We start from the raw sequence: 18,056 nt of genomic DNA on the forward strand, positions 1-18,056 counted from the left end.
TTTGTGGCACGTTTTTGATATTGTGCTAAATATTGTACAAGCACGCGAATGGGTTCATTCGTCTGCTGTTTTAGCTATTCTCTAGATTTACTGACAACAGAAGCATCCTGGATCAAAGGCTTAGTGTTGTAAGTGGCCAGACTAAACAGTCACTGGCGGGTAGGAAGCTTATGAATTCCAGATCTAAACAGTAATTCAGAGGATGGTAATTATCTGTTAACCTTGGAGTTATTTTGGTATTTTGGTTATTTTGGTATTTTTCCGACACCTTCACCTAAAGCATCCAAAGAAATCATGTTTATAAAGTCTTGTAGTTTACACAATGTCAGGACAGGAGACTATGATCCTTCTGTTTAGCAGATCAGGGTGTGTACTACAGTGCTCTGGCGCCTTTAGATGTCTATGGAAGAGACAGTAGACTAGACTCATTGAACTCTATCCTGACCCTAAGGAAACATAATAGACTTGGCCCTTTTGGCCTGGGGCCTATAGCAGCCAACCACTTTGCAGTCAACTGGACTGTGTTGTACCATGCTAGCTAGTTATGCAGCTTGAATTAGAGTTAATGTCCCTGTCAGACTGTATTTTCCATGTTCTTCCAGTCCCTCAGACTCATGTTTCAAATCCACCTGATGTTTTCATGTGGGTGTCACTCTATTTGTTTTTAAAAGCCCGATGGAGACGGACAAGTTGAAAGTCCCCTGCCGATGGGGAGAAAAACAGAGAGTAGTAAAGATGAAACTCTGAAACTTGAGAGGGGGCGGAAGTAATAATCCTAATAATCCTTTTAATGCGCGTTCAACTAGAAATGTTTTGAACACTGGAGAGATGAGAGAGATGGATCTGTGATCTTACTTGGCCGCCTGCGTGAGCTCCGTGAAGGAGGCAATTTCAGCTGCAAATTGGTTTCTCCCCCAGCACCACCACCAACCCAGGCCCACACAACCACTACACACATGCACATGTTGATCCACCTCATGTTTGAGAAAACACAGGCCACCCATTCTCACACCCTTGTGTTTACAATTCAGGTGGTGCATGCTAGAGATGGGACGATTAACTGATTAATTGCCTGCCTCTTACCAAAGCATTTTGCTTACGTCCATAAACTGGTAATTAGGCTACACAATGTGTTTTAGGGTTCTATTCAAACCATTATTTGGTCAACTGTAATGTGCATTAACCTGCTTCCTGCAAGTAAAGTATCTGCCCCTCCGCCCCTGTTTCGCTGCCCGCTCTCAATCCCTCCCCCCACCTTGTGCATGGAGTGAAGAAAATGTAATTGCAGGAAAAACACTTTTTGTCTAATGTTACTGTTGTTAAAGAGAAGAGAGTCTCAGCTTTCTGTATGTATGAAAAACATTTCTCAACACTTTACAAACGGAGTATATAATTGAGGTGATGCGTTGGCGGAACCGAGCGCACCATTTGTGGTGAATACATCATCAAGTGCCTACATAGGCCTAACCAATGGAACGTGTTTTGTTGGATATTAATTATATCAATTACATGGCTATCTAGCAACAATATCATATTTAGGGTTGGCAATCTAGCTAATATGTTTTGACTTCCACTTCCTTAGGTGTTGAATTATGTAGTATATAGCCTAAGCCAATATGCACAAAAGATGCAGGTAACTTCATCTCTAAAGAGCCCCAAATGAATCTGATCATTCTAGATCCTGTTTTGACTCTGTCACGTCTGTCACATGTGCTCAGTGTGAACCTGCTTTCATCTGTGAAGAGCACAGGGTGCCAGTGGCGAATTTGCCAATCTTGGTGTTCACTGGCAAATGCCAAACGTCCTGCACGGTGTTGGGCTATAAGCACAACCCCCACCTGTGGACGTCGGGCCCTCATACCACCCTCATGGAGTCTGTTTCTGACCGTTTGAGTAGACACATGCACATTTGTGGTCTGCTGGAGGTCCTTTTGCAGGGCTCTGGCAGTGCTCCTCCTGCTCTTCCTTGCACAAAGGCGGAGGTAGCGGTCCTGCTGCTGGGTTGTTGCCCTCCTACGGCCTCCTCCACGTCTCCTGATGTACTAGCCTGTCTCCTGGTAGCGCCTCCATGCTCTGGACACTACGCTGACAGACACAGCAAACATTCTTGCCACAGCTCGCATTGATGTGCCATCCTGGATGAGCTGCACTACCTGAGCCACTTGTGTGGGTTGTAGACTCCGTCTCATGCTACCACTAGAGTGAAAGCACCACCAGCATTCAAAAGTGACCAAAACATCCGCCAGGAAGCATAGGAACTGAGAAGTGGTCTGTGGTCACCACCTGCAGAACCACTCCTTTATTGGGGGTGTCTTGCTAATTGCCTATAATTTCCTGTTGTCTATTCCATTTGCACAACAGCATGTGAAATTGATTGTCAATCAGTGTTGCTTCCTAAGTGGACAGTTTGATTTCACAGAAGTGTGATTGACTTGGAGTTACATTGTGTTGTTTAAGTGTTCCCTTTATTTTTTTGAGCAGTGTATATATATATATATATATATAGATATTAATTTCCTGAACATGTTAGATGAAATAGCTAACGTTTTTCATGTCTTACTTGGCACCTTAAAAGTCCTGCCGCTAACGGAAAGTGACTGTGCATAAAAAAAATATACAGTACCAATCAAAAGTTTGGACACACCTACTCATTCGAGGTTTGAATATTTTCTACATTGTAGAATAATAGTGAAGACATGAAAACTATGAAATAACACATATGGAATCATGTAGTAACCAAACAATTGTTAAACAAATCCATATATATTTGAGATTCTTCAAAGAAGCCACCCTTTGCCTTGATGACAGCTTTGCAAACTCTTGGCATTCTCTCAACCGGCTTCATGAATGCATTTCAATTAACAGGTATGCCTTGTTAAAAGTCAATTTGTCAAATTTCTTTCCTTCTTAATGCGTTTGAGCCAATCAGTTGTTTTGTGACAAGGTATGGGTGGTATACAGAAGATAGCCCTATTTAGTAGAAGACCAAGTCCATATTATGGTAAGTACAGCTCAAATAAGCTTATCATTATCTTAAGACATGAACGTCAGTCAGCCTGGAAAATTTCAAGAACTTTGAAAGTTTCTTCAAGTGGAGTCGCAAAAACCATCAAGGGCTATGATGAAACTGGCTCTCATGAGGACAGCCACAGGAAAGGAAGACCCAGAGGTACCTTTGCTGCAGAGGATAAGTTCATTCGAGTTACCAGCCTCAGAAATTGCAGCGCAATGCTTCACAGAGTTCAAGTAACAGACACATCTGAACATCAATTGTTCAGAGGAGACCGCATGAATCAGGCCTTCATGGTCAAATTGCTGCAAAGAAACAACTACTAAAGGACACCAATAAAAAGAAGAGACTTGCTTGGGCCAAGAAACATGAGCAATGTCCCTTAGACCGGTGGAAATTTGTCCTTCGGTCTGATGAGTCCAAATGTGCGATTTTTGATTCCAACCACCGTGTCTTTGTGAGACGCAGAGTAGGTGAATGGATGATCTCCGCATGTGTGGTTTTTCAAGAGGACAATGACTCAAAACACACCTTTAGGCTGTGAAAGGGCTATTTGACCAAGAAGGAGAGTGATGGAGTGCTGCATCAGATGTCCTGGCTTCCACAGTCACCCGACCTCAATCCAATTGAGATGGTTTGGGATGAGTTGGACCGCACAGTGAAGGAAAAGCAGTCAACAAGTGCTCAGCATACAGTTGAAGTCAGAAGTTTACATACACCTTAGCCAAATACATTTAAACTCAGTTTTTCACAATTCCTGACATTTAATCCTAGTAAAAATTCCCTGTCTTAGGTCAGTTACCACTTTATTTTACGAATGTGAAATGTCAGAATAATAGTAGAGAGAATGATTTATTTCAGCTTTTATACCCTTCATCACATCCCCAGGGGGTCAGAAGTTTACATACACTCAATTAGTATTTGGTAGCATTGCCTTTAAATTGTTTAACTTGGGTCAAACATTTTGGGTAGCCTTCCACAAGCTTCCCACAATAAGTTGGTTGAATTCTGGCCCACTCCTCTGACAGAGCTGGTGTAACTGAGTCAGGTTTGTAGGCCTCCTTGCTCACAGACGCTTTTTCAGTTCTGCCCACAAATGTTCTATCGGATTGAGGTCAGGGCTTTGTGATGGCCACTCCAATACCTTGACTTTGTTGTCCTTAAGCTATTTTGCCACAACTTTGGAAGTATGCTTGACCTATTTGCGACCAAGCTTTCTCTTCCTGACTGATGTCATGAGATGTTGCTTCAATATATCCACATAATTTCCCCTCCTCATGAAGTGCACTAGTCCCTCCTGGAGCAAAGCACCCCCACAACATGATGCTGCCACCCCCGTGCTTCACGGTTGGGATGGTGTTCTTCAGCTTGCAAGCCTCCCCCTTTTTCCTCCTAACATAAGGATTGTCGTTATGGCCAAACAATTTACAATTTTTGTTTCATCAGACCAGAGGACATTTCTCCAAAAAGTATGATCTTTGTCCCCCTGTGCAGTTTTTTTATGGCGGTTTTGGAGCAGTGGCTTCTTCCTTGCTGAGCGGCCTTTCAGGTTATGTCGATATAGGACTCGTTTTACTGTGGATATAGATACTTTTGTACCTGTTTCCTCCGGTATCTTCACAAGTTCCTTTGCTGTTGTTCTGGGATTGATTTTCACACCAAAGTATGTTCATCTCTAGGAGACAGCGTCTCCTTCCTGAGCGGTATGACGGGTCTGTGGTCCCATTGTGTTTATACTTGTGTACTATTGTTTATACAGATGAACATGGTACCTTCAGGCGTTTGGAAATTGCTCCCAAGGATGAACCAAACATGTGGAGGTCTACAATTTTCTTTCTGAGAGGTCTTGGCTGATTTCTTTTGATTTTCCCATGATCTCAAGCAAAGAGGCACTGAGTTTGAAGGTAGGCCTTGAAATCCATCCACAGGTACACTTCCAATTGACTCAAATGACGTAAATTAGCCTATCAGAAGTTTCTAAAGCCATGACATCATATTCTGGAATTTTCCAAGCTGTTTAAAGGCATTGTCAACTTCTAACTTCTGACCCACTGGAATTGTAATACAATGAATTATAAGTGAAATAATCTGTCTGTAAACAATTGTTGGAAATATTACTTGTGTAAAGCACAAAGTAGATGCCCTAACCGACCTGCCAAAACTCTAGTTTGTTAACAAGAAATTTGTACAGTGGTTAAAAAACAAGTTTTAATGATTTCAACCTAAGTGTATGTAAACTTCCGATTTCAACTGTATATGGGAACTCCTTCAAGACTGTTGGAAAAGCGTTCCTCATGAAGCTGGTTGAGAGAATGCCAAGAGTGTGCAAAGCTGTCATCAAGGGTGACTACTTTGAAGGATCTCAAATTTAAAATATATTTTGATTTGTATAACACTTTTTTGGTTACTACATATTTTTGGTTAACACATGTGTTATTTCATAATTTTGATGTCGTCACTATTATTCTACAATGTAGAACATAGTAAAAATACAGAAAAGCACTTGAATGAGTGTCCAAACTTTTGACAATTATTTATTTATTGTTATCGAGCAAAATGGGTCAAGAATTCAATTGATCACAATATGACTTTTTGCCCAGCTCTAGTACACAAACACACACAGTTAAAACATCTACAGTGAGACCACTGACACATACGGAGGCTCGAGCTTATCTTCCCTTCTCAGTGAAAAATTACTGTCTGTGAATTCAGTAGCGAAGGTGCATAAAGATAGCGGCCCCCGTGTACTTACCACAGACACCTAATTTGCTAAGCTTGCTGTATTGTACAATGCTGTCCAATACTATTTGTTTTGTATTGGCATTAGCACAGTATACATGATCCTTATTTTAGCCCCAAGAAGGTGGCAATTAAAAAAAACAAAAAGTAGATTGTGCTGATTTACACGTTGCACACCGTAGATTAAAAAGTCTGTGGATAGTGCAAGAACAATGGCGTCATATCTTTTTTAAATAAAAAATTTATTTTTACCCCCTCTTTCTCCCCAATTTCGTAGTATCCAATTGTTAGTAGTTACTGCCTTGTCTCATCACTACAACTCCGAAGGTTGAGAGTCATGCGTCCTCCGAAACCCTACCCAACCAAGCCGCACTGGTTCTTAACACAGCGCGCATCCAACCCAATGTGTCGGAGGACCTAGCGACCTGGTCAGCGTGCACTGCGTCTGGCCCGCCACAGAAGTCGCTAGTGCGCGATGAGACAAGGATATCCCTCCCGGCCAAACCCTCTCTAAGCCGGACGACGCTAGGCCAATTGTGCGTCGCCCCATGGACCGCCCGGTCGAGGTCGGCTGCGACAGCGCCTGGGCTCGAACCCAGAGTCTCTGGTGGCACAGCTAGCACTGCGATGCAATGCCTTAGACCACTGCGCCACCCGGGAGGCCCGAATTTCTCCACCTTTATGCACCTTAGCCATTACAGACAGCCTCCAGATAGGCAGACTGAAAGGAGATGTGAATACATGTCTGTCCTGATCAGGTTAACTGCTTCCAGCTGCCCCATACTCTGTTCTGCTATGCCAGCAACTTCTCTAATACCAACTAATCAGGGGGGAGAATGCTATTACTGTCGGGCACTGTTAGGAGTATTCATTGGACCATTTGGCTGTTTATTACTTTGTATAATGTATTGATTGTGCTGATTCTACAGTGGAACTGTGTCTGCTCAGGTAACAGAGTCTCATCTCTCCTCTTCTATTTTCCGTCCTCAGGGAAGAAGAACTCTATCCTAATGCACAAGGTTCAGCATGACCTCAACTCGGGTGTCTTCAACAACCGAGAGAATGAAATTATCCAAGAGATTGTGAAATATGACCGTGAGATGGTGCAGCAGGTGGACATGCAGAGGCCTCGTGCCATGTCCATGTCCAACCCCCCCACGCACGGGGGTATCTTCGCTCCTCCAGCCCCACCTCAGAGCTCAGCCATCGCCACCCTCCAGCAGGCTGTGGCTATGAGCTTCTGTCCCCCCATGGCAGGCCCCCTGGTAGGGGCCGGGGCCCTGCAGTCACCTCGGATGGTACGGAGGTTCCAGGTGATGCAGAGCATGTCAGCCTCCCCTCCTCCCCTGACTGAGCAGACCATGCAGCCCCAGCTACACGCCGGTGGTGCCTTCGCCTCCGCCCTCTCGAGCCCCCCCATCCAGAGCCCCCTAGCTGCTGGGGGACGGACATTCCAGTACGGCCACTCTTCTGGCTCCCAGCTCTCCCTGGTCCAGCAGATTGTACCCAGCCCCCCACACCGGCCCAACACCCATAACAGCACCCGCTCTCTGCACATGGGCAGTCTGAGTCAGGACGCCAGGGCACTGTCTGCCTCTCAGCCCTCTCTGCCCCAGGGAGGGGCTCAACCCATGGCCCCGAGCCCATCACAGTCCAACCGTGTTTCCTCAACCTCCATTGGGCCACCTCAGACCCCCCCGGGTTTTGTGGGGCTCAGGAGCGCTGTGACTCATAGGATGGTTCTGCCCCACCAGATGTCTGTGGGGGCGTTTCCTCTAGCCTCCCTCCCGGGGACTCTGACATCGCTGGGGACAGGCATGGGTGCGGGTATGGGAATCGGCATGGGAGTGGGCATGGGATCAGGCTTGGCGCCAGCCCTTCCGGACTCGGGTTTACCCAAAAAGGACTCCAAAGCCAGCCACCCTGAGACAGACCATGTCAGATCGAGGCTATCTTCCAATTTGTGACCTTTATTAGATTTCTGCAGAGCCAGGAGTTTTTGGTTGTAGGAACTGTGGAAGGTTTTGTCCTTAGACCCCATAATCTCCCCTCTCCCTGTCACGCAGGTCTGAATATGACTATAAGAATGTATGCTGTGGGACCTTGGAGAGGGAGACCGTAGCTGGAAGACAATGTATGACTAACAATATAGTTATTATCAGAGGTGGGATGTTTCTACTCCACCCACAGACATAGATAGTAGATACCGGCCGTACGTAGTAGTAGCACCTTCTCCCCACATCTCTCCTTTATTTACTCTCTTTACTGTAACCATATTCAACATAAATAGCACGCATCTCTCACCCATTATCTATATAGTTGAACAATACAAACTGGCAGGGACAAGAAGAAAATCAGGAACCTGCTTCCGATGACAACGATGACATCAACACTTTGCAGAAGTTCTTCTGGGATTTTATCTTTTCTCTACGGACTGGTTTTAACAAAAGTTCTACTCACGTCACTGTAATATTGTTTCAGAAAACAAGAAAATGTTTTTTTTAGACCATGTCTTAAATTATTGTTTTTTTTTGTTTTGTTTTTTTACAGGTTGGGCTTAATAAACAAAATGTTGCATTGCATTAATGGGATTAATAATATATTTCTGAAAAAAACGAGTGGATAGATCATTTCACTGCATTGATTTCAACATTTGAAGCCATATCCTTTGTGTGTGCGTGTGTGTGTGTGTGTGTGTGTGTGTGTGTGTGTGTGTGTGTGTGTGTGTGTGTGTGTGTGTGTGTGTGTGTGTGTGTGTGTGTTAATAAGGATATAAAATATATCTTCCCCTGTCCTCAAATTGTATTTGCAGATGACAGTGTAGGTATCATTTCAGTATTTTTCTTGGAGTCTACAGCCTACATTTCATTCTGGCTTGGCCAGAATACAGCTAGGGTGCAAGTGATATACACTACATGAGCAAAAGTATGTGGGCACATACTCGTTGACCACATCTCATTAGAAAATCATGGGCATTAATATGGAGTTGGTCCCCCCTTTGCTGCTATAACAACCTCTACTCTGCTGGGAAAGCTTTCCACTAGATGTTGGAACATTGCTGAGAGGTCTTGCTTCCATTCAGCCACATGAGCATTAGTGAGGTCGGGCACTGATGTTGGGCGATGAGACCTGGCTCGCAGTTGGCGTTCCAATTCATCCCAAAGGTGTTCGATGGGGTTGAGGTCAGGGCGTTTCAACTGCTCCAGTATCCAATGGCAGCAAGCTTTAAACCACTCCAGCCTGCGCTTGGCATTGTGCATGGTGATCTTAGGTTAGCGTGCGGCTGCTCGGCTATTGAAATCCATTTCCTGAATCTCCCGATGAACAATTATTGTGCTGACGTTGCTTCCAGAAGCAGTTTAGAACTCGGCAGTGACTGTTGCAACCGTGGACAGACAATTTTTACGCTCTATGTGCTGCAGCACTCGGCTGTCCCATTCTGTGAGCTTGTGTGGCCTACCACTTTGGGCGGAGCCGTTGTTGCTCCTAGACATTTCCACTTCACAATAACAGCACTTACAGTTGACTGGGGCAGCTCTAGCAGGGCAGAAATTTGACGAACTGATTTGCTGGAAAGGTGGCATCCTATGACGGTGACACGTTGAAAGCTCTTCAGTAAGACCATTCTACTGCCAACGTTTGTCTATGGAGATTGCATGGCGGTGTGCTCAATTTTATACACCTGTCAGCAACGGGTGTGGCTGAAACATCCAAATCCACTCATTTGATGGGGTGTCCACATACTTTTGTGTATATAGTGTTTAAACCAAGTCATCCATCCCCATTGGCTGCTCGGCTATTGAAATCCATTTCCTGATTTGAGTTATGAATCACATGAATATATTTTAACATACCGTATCTCATTCAACTCTGATGGAAATGCGTATCAGTTTTTTTGCATAGCTGAAGTTTAGAATAGACAGATCATAGTTTTATATTTTATAGTCTGACTGATGGTCTGAAGGCACTGTGCAGTGTAATTCTTATACTGTACAGACTGATGCACCCTGGTCAGATCCACACATTACACCATTTAATGAATACATTGAACTTTTCATCTCATCTTCATTTTCCCATCCATTACAAGACTTTTTAGATTATTTGAAGTTTAAAACAAATCCATTTTATTTTTCCTTTCCTCTCAAATTCTAACAGTAATATTGCATCAAATTGAGGTAGATTTTGTGTGCATAAATGACATAATGCTTCTGGAATGCTGAAATCTAAATGACTCCGATTCTATTCTAATCTGCAGCAAGGACAGAGCAGACATTTTGGAGGGTGCATTTCAATGATGTGTCTCCTACCATAAGTGATGCCACTGAATGTGTGTACCGGCCTCCACTGATTAGTGTCCAAAAGTATTAGTGGAAGAGGCTTTCCAAGCGCTGATATCCACTTCATCTGCTGCTCAATAACCCCCGCACCACCACCACCACCACCACCACCATTACTATGTAATGAGAGAGAAGATTGGATCCCCTCAGGCCCCATTTATTTTGGACTGTTATTACTTTCCATTGTGTTTCATCATAAGTTTTACTGTATTATCCACCTTGTCGGTGGCGCCAAGGTTGTGGGTTTGGAAGGGATTTGTTGCTGGAAATTATGCCCAATGAAACTTCTTTGGGAACTTTCATGTGTTTGAAGGTGGTTTTAATGGCCAAATTCCTTTTTGATTGCTGAGCAGGTTTTGAGACTATTTGTCTAGCAATAAATTAGGACATTTAGCAAACATGTAATAAATACCATACAATACAGTGTAGATGAAAAGCCAAAATTTGAATAAAATTTCAATGTTTTTGAATTGCTTAAGATTTGTTTATGGGAAGCGTTTGGAAGTTCTTATATCTACTGTACATGACACACTTAAGATGGTAAATGGTGGGAATATTTCATGCAATCCATATACACTGAATAAAAATATAAACGCAACATGTAAAGTGTTGGCCCCATGTTTCATGAGCTGAAATAAAAGATCCCAGAAATGTTACATACGCACAAATAGCTTATTTCTCTCAAATGTTGTGCACAAATTTATTTACATCCCTGTTGGTGAGCATTTCTCTTTTACCAAGATAATCCATCCACCTGACAGGTGTGGCATATCAAGAAGCTGATTAAACAGCAATATCTTTATACAGGTGGACCTTGTGCTGGGGACAATAAAAGGCCACTCTAAAATGTGAAGTTTTGTCACACAATACAATGCCACAGATGTCTAAATTTTTGAGGGAGCGTGCAATTGGCATATTGACTGAAGGAATGTCCACTAGAACTGTCGCCAGAGAACTGAATGTTAATTTCTCTACCATAAGCCGCCTCCAACATCGTTTTAGAGAATTTGACAGTACATCCAACCGGCCTCATAACCGCAGACCACGTGTATGGAGTCGTGTGGGAAAGCGGTTTGCTGATGTCAATGTTCCTAGGCATGTGGAATCCATAGATTAGGGCCTAATTTATTTATTTCAATTGACTGATTTCCTTATATGAACTGTAACTCAGTAAAATCTTAGAAATTGTTCCATGTTGCGTTTATACTGTATTTGTGTTTAGTATACAATCCATTTACAATCCTATCTGAAGCATGTTCATTTTGTCAGGTTAGAATGACAGTTATCCTCTCCAATAGCTACATTTGTTGTCATGTGGTTAGCCTTTACCCAGCATTTTTCTTGGGATGTTTCCTTGCCAAATTGTGATTTAAACTGTAACTTGAATAAATATATGACGCAATAACAAGCAGCATAAGAAAGAGTCCTTGATGTTTTGGCTTACATTTCCAGGAAGAGGCGGAAATAACTTTTTAAACCCTTATATTTACTGTACGTACTGTATAGGTCATATTCTATAACAATTAGTACGTTTTGTTCTATTCAGAGGAACTGAAACAATGAAACGTGTGGTACTGTTTTATTCATCGCTATACACAACAGAAACTCTATCAAGAATTTGAATGAAGTGTTTATTTGCTCAATAGATGTTTCCAGTGCTATACAATTACATGAAATATCTATCAACACTATCTTCAGGGCATTGTTGTCTCTCAGCTCTGCAAACATTCCTAACCACTTTTCCTGAAGTATCCTCAAACCAATTATCAATTTAGCCTTGAATCCTGACACTGGTGTAACCCTTTCTCTCACACTGTCAGAGAAAAGCTCTTTTTCTGTAAAAAAAATTATGCGCCTGAGCTTTTTACAGAAAAACACAGAACACCCCTGGGCCAAGTTAGGCATCTGCGTTTGTCACAATCCGCAGCATCTGTGTTTTCCAAATGCTTTATTAGCCCCCCATATGTCGTTCCCTCTCTCCAAATATAGTGTACTTTACAGAAACTGTTGCAGTTTTAGAAATGGCTTCAGCTCAGTGAGTTAATTTAGGGAGACACTGATGGCTGTTTTTTTGTTGTGTTGCCGAGCAGGTGATTGTGGAGAAATATCATGTAAAGCTGGGACATAAATCAGGGAGAACATGGATTAGAGAAGGGCTACAATTTAATACTAATCAACCTCGGAAAGAAAATATTCAAATAGCTGCGATGGGGAGAGAGGTCATTTTGAAGTGGCCAGTCATGGTGGAGAGAGAGGGTTTGGGGTGACTGTTACGTGAGCTGACATTTCACAGGCTTTGTAGTCTACCAGAAAGCTTGGCCCAGTCTTCAAACTCACATTTTAGGGGAGTTCCACAAACATCGTAGTGCCTAATCCTAATTTAAGATTCAAACTTGAACAGAAATCCCATTGACACTGCATGATGGGGGGCCTCTGGAATAATCACTCCACCAAATCAAATTAATGATCAGTTAGTCCTTTCAGTTGAGCTTTGTCTGACGTTATATTTCAAGTGTTGCTGTGGTCGGACAAACATCTTTGACATTTGAACAAAATCCGTTTCTGTTGGTTTATTACCAATATCCTAAACTGTAAGCAATGAGATAGATGATATATTCATGAATGTTATTCCCCCCAAAAAGTGTGAATTCATTGCTTACAGCCATAGACGTGTATAATGACCGATGTGATGTGAGCATATGTACAGTATGCTGCACAATATAGTCTTTGTTGTTGTTCCTCTCTAGTGCTGACCCCATTTAACCTGTAATGTTTTTAGCTGCGTCACAGACTATATGATTCAATTTGAGTGCGTCTTTGAGTGGGTGTGGACAGTGAGAGAGATTGGAGGGAGGTGACTGTATACAAATGGTGCTTTGAGCACAAAGTGGCAGAGTCAGCTGTTATCGCCTAACATTGTTCCTAAACTACAGCACTCAATTGACTTAACAGCTGATGGTCTCTTTTCAGAGCTGGTTGGAAACTCAGCCATGAAGAAAAAAAATATATATATATACTTACAGCTAGTTAGAGCAACAGAAACAATAAAGGTACACATGCTAATCAGAATTGGGAGCTGGTTCTTTTAAAGAGCAGTAAATGTCTCATCTCTCTTGAAAAGGGATCCCCATAGCACGTGTACTGTATATACCTAGTGCCTAGCATACCTAGTTTCCACATACTACATAGAGTTAATTGTCTCTGTGGCTGTAAAACAAAAGCTCCCCAAATGCAAATACATTCAGTTGTGATGTATATCTAACTACAATACATGTAATAAGGAAAGCTAATCAATACCATTTGGATTACTAATGTCTTGTTGGCTGATCAGCTATTACATAATGCACATTGCACTTCTAACAAATGTTAATAGGGATTATATCATACATATCCTTATAGCATTATATAATCAACTGGTGTTCCCCTGTTCTCTGCACTCAACCTTTTGATAGGATTTTCCATCACCTTTGAAATACACCATTTACTGTGCAATAAAGCATTCACTCATAAGGTTACTTTTTCCTCCATTAGTGACACTTGCTGCAGCAATATGACTAAGTGGTCATGACCCTTGACATTCATTGCCAATGTCTGTAATGATGGAACATCCTCTTGACTGTTCTTGATTCAATTGTAATTGTACACAGGGAAAAATTGACATGGTTGTCAATACATGACCTTATTGTTATTCTTCCAAGGTTAATTTGCTCAATGCAATGACGTCCCAGCACAGTAATCTCACTCACTCACTCACACGGCGTGCACTCGCACACACACACAAGCACACACAAACACAGACAGTGACAATAGCTAGGGCCGCTGCATCAGTGATGAGGTGTGTGTGACAGTCAGTGAGCCACGCCACCCATTAGTGTGCGTCAGAGCTCTAGGTCAGAGTACCCCCTAACCCCCCTCTGGGGCTGCCAGTGGCCAGCGCCCCCCCTGCCGGCTCTGCTGAGAGGTGGGCACTCATCACGCCACGGGCAGCAGATACGCAGCGATACTGGGAGAGCTTGGCAGATGACCCAAAGAGCTCGCTCAGTGAGTGAGTGTCCTGGCTAACACATGGAGACATTTGGATCCCTTACAGCTTGAGCCATGCTAAAACTCCTCACACTAGGTTGCTTCAATAGCTAGGATACCCGCTACTGTGCACATTATGTACCATGACATCAGATAATTAGTTAAGTGTTTATAAATCCCTCAAATGTATACTACATCCTTTTGAAATAATGCATTAGAAACACTTTGGCTTAACAGCAAAGGCTGTAGTAAAACTATGTTCGGTTGCTTTTCATCAAACACTTGTGTTGCTTTCATGTGCAAGCTTCAATTATCTATCGAACTTACCTGAATTCACCTGCTATGGAGTGTAGCCATCGTTGCTTCAATGGTAGTTGTTCCAAGCGAGAGCAGGACTTATTTTATGACGCTGGACATCATTTCTATTGCACGCAGGGCATTTTCCGCCATGGATTATAGATAAGCATCGGCCTTGGAATTATAGTTTCGGGGAGTTTGCTGCGGTACCGTGAGTAATGTTGGATTTCCATTTGTTTGCTGAGTTAGTCATCACTTCAGTGACAGAGGTTTTAAGAGTGCACTCTATACCCAGGGTTTTGTTTTATTTCTGTATTGTGATTGTGTTGTGCCAAATAATTTTGTCTAATAATATTTTAAAGTTAATTGCATTCCGTGTGTAGTTGTCTTTTTATTGAGTTATGATTGCATGGGAGAACATCCTGAAAACAGTCATCTCTGTGACTCGGATGGATCAGCATGGGAATAATTGTGAAAAGGACATCTCAGTAAATTAAATTCTATGATAATGACTTGCTAGGGGAAAAACGAGAGGCTAGGGATATTACTAATAGATATTTAAAGTTTAGATGGTTGTTTTCAGAATGTACTCCTTTGCAATAGAATAAATGTAGTATGAAAATATAACCACACACTGAATGCAATTTGACTTAAATGTATTAGCTAAAATAATGATTAGGTATACAAACGCAATACAATTAATTACAGTATAGAAATCAAAAACAAAATCCTGGTTATAGAGCTCCCTCTTAAAACTCAGTCAATGACACTGTTTGACCTAGCAAGCTAATGTTGACTCACGTTGGAGCTCAATTAATGATTAAGCAATGAATGTGAACACAATGTTACTCACAGTACCGCAGCAAACCCTTGAAACCAGCTGGCTGGTGTGTTACCGGACATATTCAATCTCTCCCAATCCCAGTCTGCTGTCCCCACTTACTTCAATATGTACACCATTGTTCCTGTACTCAAGAAAGAAAAGGTAACTGAACTAAATTACTATTTCCCCGTATCAGGTGGTGAAGGTAAGAAACAACACCTCCACTTCTCTGATCCTCAACACAGGGAACCTACTTCCGGCGCCGACAGAGATGGCCGCCTCGCTTCGCGTTCCTAGGAAACTATGCAGTTTTTTTGTTTTTTTACGTGTTATTTCTTACATTAGTACCCCAGGTCATCTTAGGTTTCATTACATACAGTCGAGAAGAACTACTGAATATAAGATCAGCGTCAACTCACCATCAGTACGACCAAGAATATGTTTTTCGCGACGCGGATCCTGTGTTCTGCCTTACAAACAGGACAACGGAGTGGATCCCATGCAGCGACCCAAAAAAACGACTCCGAAAAAGAGGGAAACTAGGCGGTCTTCTGGTCAGACTCCGGAGACGGGCACACCGTGCACCACACCCTAGCATTCTTCTTGCCAATGTCCAGTCTCTTGACAACAAGGTTGATGAAATCCGAGCAAGGGTAGCATTCCAGAGGGACATCAGAGACTGTAACGTTCTTTGCTTCACGGAAACGTGGCTCACTGGAGAGACGCTATCCGAGGCGGTGCAGCCAACGGGTTTCTCCACGCATCGCGCAGACAGAAACAAACATCTTTCTGGTAAGAAGAGGGGCGGGGGCGTATGCCTTATGGCTAACGTGACATGGTGTGATGAAAGAAACATACAGGAACTCAAATCCTTCTGTTCACCTGATTTAGAATTCCTCACAATCAAATGTAGCCTCGCCTTTTCTCCTTCACCCAAAACCAGATAGGAAATGTTTAGATAGAGCTGCAAAATCTGGACCCCTACAAATCAGCCGGGCTAGAAAATCTGGACCCTCTCTTTCTAAAATTATCCGTTGCAATTGTTGCAATCCCTATTACTAGCCTGTTCAAACTCTCTTTTGCATCGTCTGAGATCCCTAAAGATTGGAAAGCTGCCGCGGTCATCCCCCTCTTCAAAGGGGGAGACATTCTAGACCCAAACTGTTATAGACCTATATCCATCCTGCCCTGCCTTTCTAAAGTCTTCGAAAGCCAATTTAACAAACAGATCACCGACCATTTCGAATCCCCTTCTCCGCTATGCAAGCGGAGCTGGTCATGGGTCCACCTCAGCCACGCTCAAGGTCCTAAATGATATCATAACCAGCATCAATAAGAGACAATACTGTGCAGCCATATTATAGACCTGGCTAAGGCTTTCAACTCTGTCAATCACCACATCCTTATCGGCAGACTCAACAGCCTTGGTTTCTCAAATGACTGCCTCGCCTGGTTCACCAACTACTTCTCAGACAGAGTTCAGTGTGTCAAATCGGAGGGCCTGTTGTCCGGACCTCTGGCAGTCTCTATGGGGTGCCACAGGGTTCAATTCTCGGGCTGTCTCTTTTCCCTGTATACATCAATGATGTCGCTCTTGCTGCTGGTGATTCTCTGATCCACCTCTACGCAAACGACACCATTCTGTATACTTCTGGCCCTTCTTTGGACACTGTGTTAACTAACCTCCAGACGAACTTCAATGCCATACAACTCTCCTTCCGTGGCCTCCAACTGCTCTTAAATGCAAGTAAAACTAAATGCATGCTCTTCAACCGATCGCTGCCCGCACCAGCCCGCCCATCCAGCCTCTCTACTCTGGACGGTTCTGACTTAGAATATGTGGACAACTACAAATACCTAGGCGTCGGGTTAGATAGTAAACTCTCCTTCCAGACTCACATTAAGCATCTCCAATCCAACATTAAATCTAGGATCGGCTTCCTATTTCGTAACAAATAGACTGACTATCTGACTATCCTACCGATCCTTGACTTCGGCGATGTCATTTACAAAATAGCCTCCAACACTCTACTCAGCAAATTGGATACGGTCTATCACAGTGCCATCCATTTTGTCACCAAAACCCCATATACTACCCACCACTGCAACCTGTATGCTCTCGTTGGCTGGCCCTCGCTTCATATTCGGCGCCAAACCCACTGGCTCCAGGTCCTCTATAAGTCTTTGCTAGGTAAAGCCCCGCCTTATCTCGGCTCACTGGTCACCATAGCAGCACACACCCGTAGCACGCGCTCCAGAAGGTATATTTCCCTGGTCACCCCCAAAGCCAATTCCTCCTTTGGCCGCCTCTCCTTCCAGTTCTCTGCTGCCAATGATTGGAACAAATTGCAAAAAAACACTGAAGCTGGAGACATATCTCCATCTCTAACTTTAAGCACCAGCTGTCAGAGCAGCTCACAGATCACTGCACCTGTACATAGCCCATCTGTAAATAGCCCATCCAACTACCTCATCCCCATGCTGTTATTTGTTTGCTCTTTTGCTCCCCAGTATCTCTACTTGCACATTCATCTTCTGCACATCTATCTCTTCAGTGTTTAATTGCGAAACTGTAATTATTTCGCCACTATGGCCTATTTACTCCCTTATCTTACCTCATTTGCACACACCGTATATAAACTTTCTATTGTGATATTGACTGTATGTTTGTTTATTCCATGTGTAACTATGTGTTGTTGTTTTTGTCGTACTGCTTTGCTTTATCTTGGCCAGGTCAGTTGTAAATGAGAACTTGTTCTCAACTGGCATACCTGGTTAAATAAAGGTGAAATAAAAAATAAAAAATAAATCCACAGCAGGCGAATTC

At 43.0% G+C, this 18,056-nt stretch overlaps 1 protein-coding gene across 1 annotated transcript in view; it reads left to right on the forward strand.

Annotated features, from left to right (window-relative positions):
• Positions 1–11,494, forward strand: part of hcn2 (hyperpolarization activated cyclic nucleotide-gated potassium channel 2) — a 71,312-nt gene extending 59,818 nt beyond the window's left edge. Inside the window, exon 8 of the mRNA XM_021601253.3 lies at positions 6,740–11,494. Within this exon, the coding sequence (XP_021456928.3) occupies positions 6,740–7,716 (977 nt within the window). The 3' untranslated portion in view covers positions 7,717–11,494. The remainder of the gene's footprint in view (positions 1–6,739) is intronic.
• The last annotated feature ends 6,562 nt before the right edge of the window (positions 11,495–18,056 follow it).

This window comes from Oncorhynchus mykiss, chromosome 5 (assembly GCF_057628025.1).
Source record: "Oncorhynchus mykiss isolate SJ-2025 chromosome 5, ASM5762802v1, whole genome shotgun sequence".
NCBI lineage: Eukaryota > Metazoa > Chordata > Actinopteri > Salmoniformes > Salmonidae > Oncorhynchus > Oncorhynchus mykiss.